General features: G+C 44.7%; 1 protein-coding gene across 1 annotated transcript in view; it reads left to right on the forward strand.

Annotated features, from left to right (window-relative positions):
- Positions 1-10,000, forward strand: part of Dchs2 (dachsous cadherin-related 2) — a 214,677-nt gene that overhangs the window by 120,009 nt on the left and 84,668 nt on the right. The window contains exon 3 of the mRNA XM_055596585.1: positions 973-1,204. Coding sequence (XP_055452560.1) covers positions 973-1,204 — 232 coding nt within the window. The remainder of the gene's footprint in view (positions 1-972; positions 1,205-10,000) is intronic.

Here is a 10,000-nt window from a genome sequence, read left to right on the forward strand (position 1 = left end):
TCTTCTTCTTCTTCTTCTTCCTGTGTTAGTCTGTGTTCTGTAACTCAACAGAACCACACTCAAACAAATAAAAGTCTAGTATTGCGAATTGGTACCTCCTTTGGGGCAGTTGGCCAGCCAGGTCTCACAGGGCCCGAGACATTACAGGCTAATTCCAGTCCTCTCATCACCCCCTGTAACTTGGCAATTACACCCCATTGCTGAAGGACAAATTGCTTTGCTGGCCCTTTCCTCACCAAGTTCACTGTCTATGCCAAACCTGATGATCCCAGTGCATATACCTGTAATCCCAGCACTCAGAGAAGCAGAGGCAGGAGGATCTCTGTGAGTTTGAGGCCAGCCTGGTCTACAGAGTGAGTCCAGGGCAGCCAAGGCTACACAGAGAAATCCTGTCTTGAAAAAAACAAAACAAAACAAAAAAGAAAACACGTAAAGTTAAAGCAAGCCACCTGTGTGCTCAGAACTCTGTAATGGTGATGAGCCCTGTCGTCCCGCGACCCCAGTGTCCTGAGCCAACTCTATCCTGCAGCACCAGGCCCATGCCTTCCATCTGTCCCTGAACGGACCAGCTCAAGGCGCTGCATTCCTGCTTCAGGGGCTTTGTACGTGCTTTTCACCTGCTTATGAAGCATTGTTTTCCTAGGTGACACAGACTAGCTCCCCTCCGTAGGTGTACTTCCTCACATCACTTCCTAATGAGATTTTCTTACTATACTAAAGGCTGGGAATTCATAACTTAAGAGCAACCAAGCCATATGAATATGAATACATGTGTTCTATTGCTTCAGAAGTCTATCTCAGGGTCTTTGCTAGTTATTTTATCTCCCTGTCACACGCACCCATACCCGAATACCCCACCACCGCACCACACCTTGTTGTTTCGAAGTCTTTTGGCGGGGCGGCGTAGTTAGTTAGGCTGGATTCCAGTTTCCACAGAAGCCCAGCTGTAATCATTGCTCGCTCATCTCATAGGGTGGTCTTAGTGCCCAAGCCTTCGTCCGGGTGGAAGTGGAGGATGTGAACGACAATGTCCCTGCCTTTAATCCATCCACCTACGAGACGAGCATCAGCGGCCAGACCCCGCTGGGGACCGAGATCATCCATGTTCATGCGAGTGACCGGGATTCTGGGATATATGGAACGGTGACTTATGAACTCATCCGGGAGGACCAGCCGTCACTCTTCACCATCGACTCCGCCACAGGTATGTGAGCTAGGGACGGCTCTACCCTGTTAACAGACTTAACTACCTACCATCCAGAATTAGGACGGGCGATGTTCTGTCAACAGTAGGCATGTGGCAGGGTTTGACCACCCAGAGGGCACCACTCTGTGTCGAAATGGGATGGTGCTTTGTTAGCCGGGACCCGTGTGAGTCTCACTTCTGCTATCCAAGATCTGTGACTCTTTAGAGACCCTGGTTTCACAGTAGGGCCAATCATCCAGCTGTGTGTGTGAGTGCATGTCATCTGTGGGTAACTTAACCTCCCTTCTTCAGCGTCTGAGTGGCCAGTGTTGGGACAGGGCTCAGTGCCATTGTGTGCCAGCCCTGGTGTTTCTTCAGGCCTGTTGCTCTTACTTTCTTTGATTCTGAAATAATAGCGAAAGCCTGTCTATCTGACAAAGAACCCAATGGTCTGAATTTTTTTAGAGATAGACATTTAAGATGTTAAGTTCTCTTTCCTATGTCTGTTGTCATCTAAATAATGTTTGGAATATTTGAATAGAAGACGTAAGATTTCAAGTAACATTGGAGATAATTATAGATATTCTGGCCCCAAACAAGACCTCGAGACAAGCCAGAGTTTTCAGTTCTTGCCAGATCTGAGAAATGTCCAGAATGCAGATCTACTTTAATAGTGTGTTGTGTGTCTGCACAGGCTAGCTCTCCTCCACGAGGATGTTCTATCATGCCATTGAGGGGCCACGCCAAACATTGTACATTGTGTTCCTTGTGAGGACCACAGCTATGACAAGCCGGTCCTTGCGGGCACAGGAAATTCAGTGCACTTAGTTTGTCCTTTCCACCCGGAGTCATCACCCAGCTCCTCTTCCTGCCTGCAAGGTGTGCCCGCTCTGGCTTGAGACCCGACATCTGGGGTGAGTTGTTTACCCCGTGGTCTCTACAAGCAAAACTTTCCTTGCTCAAAATAGCTCACTGACGTGGTCCCCTTAATGTTATAAAGATCAGAGGAAAATACTTTGTAGGAAATTGGTCTGCTTATCTAGGCCTTTACAAAATTCATCTTAACTGAAGACCTTAACTGCCTGTCGTAGTCAGGCCCCGTAGGGCAGTAACATTGCCAAAAAATATATAAGTCAGCCATAATCAGGAGACCGGATCTAAAAGCATTTAGCAGATTGTTTTTAAAAGACAGCACACTCATCGTCCTGGCTCTCCCGGAAGAGCTTGAAGAATGAGCTGTTGGGATTCTGCTCACAAGAGAGATTTCTGTCCCCGTGGGCCACGGGCAGCTCCGTGCCTCCCTCCCTTGCACCCTCTACATAGCAAATGCTGTTACCAACCACAGAGAGGGCTTCAGGTCCTTATCTAGGGGCACATCAGAGGGATTTTTTCTTTTTTTTTTAAAGCAAAAAGCAAATTTGTAATGGAAGCAGCCTTGGGTTACTGTTGTTGGCAGGTTTGAAGGTTATGCTTTTGGGTGAAAGATATTTCTCAGGCAAACAGCATTTGGGATTTGATTGCACTAAATCACAAACTGGGAGTGATCCAGGAGGGCTGCCAATGTTCTGTTTTAACCTTCTGAGAGTGGAACAGTGTCATTGCCAGCTGTGGGAAAGAGCTCTCCAGAGAACAGGCAGTCTCCAGCCTGTACCACTGTGCTCCAGACGTTCATATGGTGAAACTGAGAAGGTGGTGATTGTTTTCAGAGTACCAGGAAGGTCTCAATGTCTATATACATTGTGAGATTCTGACATCAAGCTGATTACTCTTGTCACCTCAAATACCTCTAGTCTTTTGTAGTCAGCATAATTAAGATCTGTTTTAAGTAACCAAGTCTTCATATTATTATTAATCATAATAACTATCTTGTACAATAGATACTCAGAAATTTCATTCTGTTTGAGTAAAACAAAATGCCCTTTGATTTGGTCCTTCTGTTTCTCCCAGGCTTAGTCCCTGGCAACTTCCTTTGTTCTCAGAGAGAAACTGACTTTTTCTTTTGACTTCCACATAAAAGGAGATCAGTGTTTGTCTTTTTATGTAGGGCCCTTTTCAGTTAGCATTTTGTCTTCCAGGATATTCATGTTTACAGAAGCGATAGAATACCCTTTGGAAGGTTAACTAGCTGTATGTACATACATATGTTTTCCTCACCCACACACTGATTGAGCTTTCGGTCCATCTCATATCCTGGTAATTATGAATAACGCTACAATATAAAAAAACAGGGCAAGTGTCTCTTTGGTATATTGATTTTATTTTTATTGGAAACATACTCAGACATGAGATTGCTACTTCTAACTTTGTGGAATCTCTGTATTTTTTTTTCCACAATGGCCATATCACATGCTCTGGAGACAAGTGTTCTCAAAGAATGGAAGGCACAGTATTGAAATATGGTTATTCTGCTGTGGAGTCGTTGTGTTTTAGTAACTTTTCTTTTGCCATAAAGCCAATCTCTACCAAAGCCAGTAGTAATAATAAAAACAGTCCTGAGACACTACCTCTGTCAGTAAATATTTGTGAAATAAATGAATGAATGCAACAGAAATAATTGGAAAGTGATTTGGATTGTACTGCAACCTCCCAAGGATTTGCATGTTGATAATAAGGAACAAAATTGGTTTAAAATCCTCTCTGTGACACAACATGGCCAGGAACCCTGTGCCTTTCTTTGGCTTCTTTTAAGAGCTCTCCTCTTTTCTTAGCCTGTGGGGACAGTTTAGTTTTTCTCTCCTCCTTTCATCTCTGGCTTTCTTCCTTTCTTTTCAAGGGTGAGTGCCTCTGTTTACAATGGGGATTTTCAAATCTAATCTCAGTACCCCTGATTATTATTCTCCACTTGGAGCCTGAATTCCTCCATAGCTGGGAAGATAGTGTAGTCCTGTAGAGTAAAAATGCTGACTCAGTGAGTCACTTACCTGATCACTGGTTCTCAAAACACTCACCCATCTCTTGCTTTCAGTCTCATTCATCCTTTATTTGTATTTGTTTTTGTACCAGGCATGCTATTGAACGCCTATATAATTTCTGTTGGGGGCTTGTGTTTTTCTAAAAGAAGATATCAGTCACTGATGTGTTTGTGCCACAACCAGGATGAGTGCCCTGAAAACTTACTGTGTTCTTCTGGGGAAAGAAATATTTGGAAGGAAACTGGAGTGGATGTGGCGGTGTCGTGATTGTCTTCTCTTGAGGGTTTATCTTCCTGCGCTGTTTCTGGTTTTCTGTGTTTGTTGCTCATTCAAAGAACCTTTTTGTAGACTGCGTTGAGGCAGCAGGAGAGAGACACTGACTGGATCTTTCAGTGTTCTCATGCTCAGTCCACTGGCTTGCTTTGGTGTGGGCAGAACCAGAGCACTCTGTTTTGAGTTTTAAGCAGAAGAAACACAAGAAGTAGATTTATTAATAGCTCTCCTCTCATGTATTTTTATTCTATTTATAAGTTACACGTAGCTATTTCTCATTCCTCTTCAATCTGGTTTTACAGTGTGTGTGTGTGTGTGTGTGTGTGTGTGTGTGTGTGTGTGTGTGTATGTGCGCGCGCACATGTTAAGATCAGCGAACAGGTATCAAAACACAGTTCTCTCCTTTCACTTTGAGGTGAACTCAGGTTTTCATGCAAACACTCTTACCAGCCAAGCCATCTTGCTGACCCAAGGTGAAGTCCTTGCAAGCCTCCAACTTGTAATGATCCTCCTGCCTCTGCACATTTTTCCTACTTGGCAAGCGCTACCACAACCAGCAGCCTCCATCTTTGAAGGCCTCTTCACAGTAGCATAAAGCAGCCATCAGTTAGCTTTGATCTTATTTACTTAATTATTTTTCACTTAAGAGCAATTCAATTGCCAAATACAGTGGCTGTAATCTTATCTGGGGCTATCTGTGCGACTAGGAGGCTCCTCAGGGCTTGCTGGCTGCCAGTTCAGTGAGAGACACAGTCTCAAAAAAAAAAAAATGATAAGGTAGAGAGCAACAGAGCAAAACATCCAGTGTAGACCTCTGACCTAACCACACACAGACACACACAGACACAGACACACACAGAGACACACACAGACACACACAGAGACACACACAGACACACACACACATACACACACAGACACACACACACACATATACACACAAACACAGACACACACACACACATATACACACAAACACACACAGAGACACACACAGACACACACACACATACACACACAGACACACACACACACACATACACACAAACACAGACACACACACACACATATACACACAAACACACACAGAGACACACACACACATATACACACAGACACCCACAGACAGACACATATATACACAGAGACACACAGACACATACAGACAGACACAGACACACACATATACACACAGACACACACACATGCGGGGAGAGAGAGTCGTTTATTTGAGGCAGAAAATGGAAGCAGGACCGTCTGTGTGGCACATTCACAATGCTTAATATTCCGAACGCTGGTGCTGGTGCAGCCCATCAGTGGCTAACACAGGCAGGCATCCCTCTCGGCACTGCCTGGAGGAACAGCTTTATGCCGCTCAACCTAAGTTTAGTTGTATTATATACAAAGTTCAAGCTTTGCACTACAGAAAAATAAATAACGAAATGTGCGGCTAGGTGCCAGCCCAGGGCAGCAGATCCCAGTGTTCCTGCACTCTTCCATTTGTGTGGACGGTGGGGACTTCCGTACAGATGAGTAATGTAGCCCGGGCTGTTTTTCTTTGTTCCCAGAGCAGAGTCTTTCCTAATGTCAGCTTCAGGCTCAGACTTCTTACCATGCAATGATTTTCATAATCCTTCATGATTGCCACTCTCCTGTGCTTAACGTTGGATGTTCTGCTATGCAGTTAATAAATTAATACCATGCCTCGTCTTAGAAAGGATGTGAACCTGCTCATGCCAAACAAATAACTTTTCCTGTACATGCGAGACAGAATCTGAAGTTAATCACGAACACCTAATGAGTAAATGTTGTTTGCAGAGGAAACAAAAGCAGGTTAGAGAATTCCTCACGAGTGCTTTCAGTGCAAGGTCATAGACTTGTAGAAATGGAAAGATCTTTACAAATCCGCTGCCTCGCTGAGCGAAGGGAGAAATTAAACTCGAAGGGATCTGGTGACATGCCCAAAGGTAGAAACAGACAATATACAGAAAAAGTGGCTAAGATCAGGTCTCACATAAGTATGTTAAGCCTTTTTTTCATACATGAGATTTTTGGCAACTTTAGTAGATGAACAGGAAACATTTTTATGTCCACATACAAATTAGGGGTTCAGATACCCTCACTTGTGGACAAAGTAATAAACCTGACACTTGCTTCTCTTATTGAACTTTAATTCCTGTGTTCTTTCCACCACTGGGACTGTTTTTTAAGCTAAAGAAAAAAGGAGTAAGATAAATACACATTCTTTCATTCAGACCGCTACAAGCCTCTTTGATGCACCAGATTAACTACTGAGTTTTAAACTCATCTTTTATTTTAAATGAAATATTGCATAAATGTATTTTTCTCAAGATGTTCTTTGGCTCTTCTAGTCCTTTCTCCTGCTACAGCTTATCCCCCAGATACCTGATAAGTCTTCATAGCATCACAAAATGAACAAGGCGAGAGTTTGGAGGTGTCAATAATTAATAAGGGATTGGTGTTGATGGTCTCCTGTTCTGGTCACTACTGTTTGTGGGCGTGACATGTCAAATGAGCGTGTCCTTTCATCTGGCAGCCGCCTGGCCCAGATGATGATGGTGGGTGATGGCATCAGCCACCTCTGGGTCCCTGAGGGCGGCAACAGAATCGCCGGCATGCCAACACCCTGCCTCAAAACAGAACAACGCATCTGATGCAGGGCAGCACAATGCACACGCCACCGTAGGGCTCACATGCTGAGGGCACGGGAGGTCTTGTCTTCCTGCTCATGCAGGTCAGTGAAGCCTGCTGGCACATGGGGACAGCAGAGCTGCTGCCACTGGAACCTCTGGGCACATTTGGGGTGGCTGAATTCAAACATTCTGACTTTCCTAGAGTTTTACATCTTTTTTTTGTGTTCAAGTTTTTAAAGAAAGTGCATGTTTGAAGCCTTTGGTCTACAGAGTCACAGCTTATTGATTCTCTTCTCTTTCAAGTGATGAATGTTCATTCAACACAATTTCCTAGACCCACATGTGTGTGCCTCATAGTTGTCACTTCTGACTGCTTTTCCTGCACTCCTCAGCTGGCTCTCCTTTGGGTCAGCACATTAAAAAATAGCGGAAAAAGCTTCCTGTGGGCCGAAGGCTCATTCTCTTGCTTTTTATTACCTCACTCCTTTTTGTGCATGGAGGGTCCTGGGTTTGAACCCAGGGCCTCACATATACTGAAAGCGGCCCTGCCACCATCCTGCATTCCCAGCCACTCGGCCTCATTAAGGGGAATCTGTGTATCTTCCACAAGAAAAGATAGCTCAGTAGGATCTCCACGTGCTTGAACACACAAGTCTGCGAAATGTAGAGCAGGCGTTCAAGGACCTGGACAACGTGGGCATGGCACCTCTCAGGACAGCTGCAATTGGGATGGCACCAGGAGAAAACCTGGTAATTTGGAGAAGCAGATCTGGAGGTGGACAACTTTAGAAATTTATAACAAGAAACTACAATGTAAGTTTAACCTGTAAAATAACAACAAACGCTGCATTCCATAGGAACTGTAAACTTCATGTGGGTTGTATGAGGGAGACCCATCTTGTTATAGAAGGTTGGCAGGTTAGAGAGGAAAGAGGGAGCTGCCGTTGATTTACAGGTTTTTTTGTTTTTTTTTTTTGGGGGGGGGGGGACTATTGACTATCCGGAGAACCTGGTACTGGTTTCCTGAGGTAATAAGTCTCACAGAAGACTCATGTCTGTCAGCCATGTGAGAAACCTGAAGGAAAAAATGACTGGCAGCAGAATGAAGGAACAGTTCCTGAAGAGGAGAGTAACCACATTCTTGAAGATTGTAGGCTGAGCAACTTAATGTTTTCCCTGGATTTCAGGAGGTTCTGAGAGAGAACCAAGGTGTTGTTTTAGGTTCTGTCTTTTCAGAACCATAGGGCATGCCTCCAGTTCTTTAGTAGACACGAGTCAGTAACAAACATTCCGAGTGAAGATGCCACCAAGGCAGCTTCAGATTAGAAAGTATAAAGTTGCTCCAAAGCAGCCAACAATATACCTTCTATGTTTGTGTCTTAAACCTTTCACGGCCCATTCGATTATAGTGTGGTCTACAGCCTGTGTGGTACTGTGAAACTTAGATCCTAGGAGACAAGGCCTGAGGGGAAATATAGGGTTCTTTTTGGGTGTCTTTGAAGGGGATCTTGGGACTGCATTCCATATTCGTTCTCTTTGCTTCCTCTGCCATTTGCTATCATCAGAGAGGGCTTTCTCCCCACAGGCCGAAACAACAGGGCCAAAGGACAACAAGGCATAAGGAACTTTTCAACATTCTGTTGCTCACACTCCCCTTGTCAGATAGGATCATCAGCTTGCCAGGAGACAAAACACAGGAGATACAATCTGGAGTTGTACTATACTACCGGTGACCCGTATTAAGCTCAAATTATGATCCAAACCAAACCCTTTTAGGTTGGTTCTCTTGGGTATCTGTTATGGTCATGGAAAGCAGCCTGACACAACTGGAAAAGAAATGACCTTTAAACTACTGCACAGTTTTAGGGTGTCTATGCCAGGTCATGATGACACCTCAGGTCAAGCTTCCTGCCCACTCTCTTTCCTTCTCTCCTTGCTTGGACCATTTGGAAACTCCATCGAGTGAGGTGAGGAAGGACAAGAGCTAAACAAAGAGAAAGAGAAGAAGCCAGCCACTTCTGACTCGGGCATGCATCCTGCCTTAACTTCATGATGAGCTCAGAGTTTGATATCCTTCATGTTTTATTAAGATGGTGACTTTGAGTATCAGAAGAGATTTATTAACTACTGATTGATAGTGACAATGGAAGTCATTGCAGGTTCCTGAATTTTCACTTTGGGACAGAGGAAGAGCAACTGACTGCCCCAGACAGATTTAAGTAGGAGGGATAGAAGTCTGTTTGTAATTGCATCTCATGGGTTGTGTTTTTTTCCTCTTGTGCTCTACCCAGTAAATGACAGCAGAAGATGTCCCCGGCAAGGGCAGTGTGGGTAAGGGAATGCTGGCTGTGGGTGAGTCCCTGAGCAGGTAGTTTGTGAAAGAATGTAGTACATGAGAGAGTGGCCTAAGCCTGGCTACTGCCAGAACTAAGGTAGAAGATGAAGGTCTGATCAGTGATGTGATCGGATAAAACTGATGTGTGTGGATAACGAGTCTGGCGGTGTGCTAGGTGGATTATGGGAGCAGAAATTTTAAACAGAAAACCTAGATATTATTATCATCTGAGTAGGATGAGTGTTCTCCCTAAGAGCAAAGCAGTGAGATGGAGCCGCCTAACTCATTGCGGGGTGTTTCAGAGGCTCTGTCTCTCTTGCGTGAGTGTGAATATGTGCGTGCGTGTGCCTGTTTAGGAGTGTGTAGATATGAGCAAATGTGTGTGCACGTACGTGTGGAGGGCAGAGGCTCCCATCAGGTGTCTTCTGTAGCAACGCACCCTGGGTTTGGAGAGCACTGACGTTGGAGCCTGCTGCTCTCCTAGATGGCTGATGTGCCTGTCTCTCCCCAGCAGTGAGCTCAGAGGAGTGTGTTATTGTGCTGTTAAACGTGGGTGCTGAGGATCTGAACGTTACTGAGTGGCCCATCTCTCCTGCCCTCATGTTTCTTTCAAGGAGCACATGGCTAGACTCATTTTGAA

This window comes from Psammomys obesus, unplaced genomic scaffold (genome assembly GCF_907164565.1).
Source record: "Psammomys obesus unplaced genomic scaffold, mPsaObe1.curated_primary_1811, whole genome shotgun sequence".
Taxonomy (NCBI): domain Eukaryota; kingdom Metazoa; phylum Chordata; class Mammalia; order Rodentia; family Muridae; genus Psammomys; species Psammomys obesus.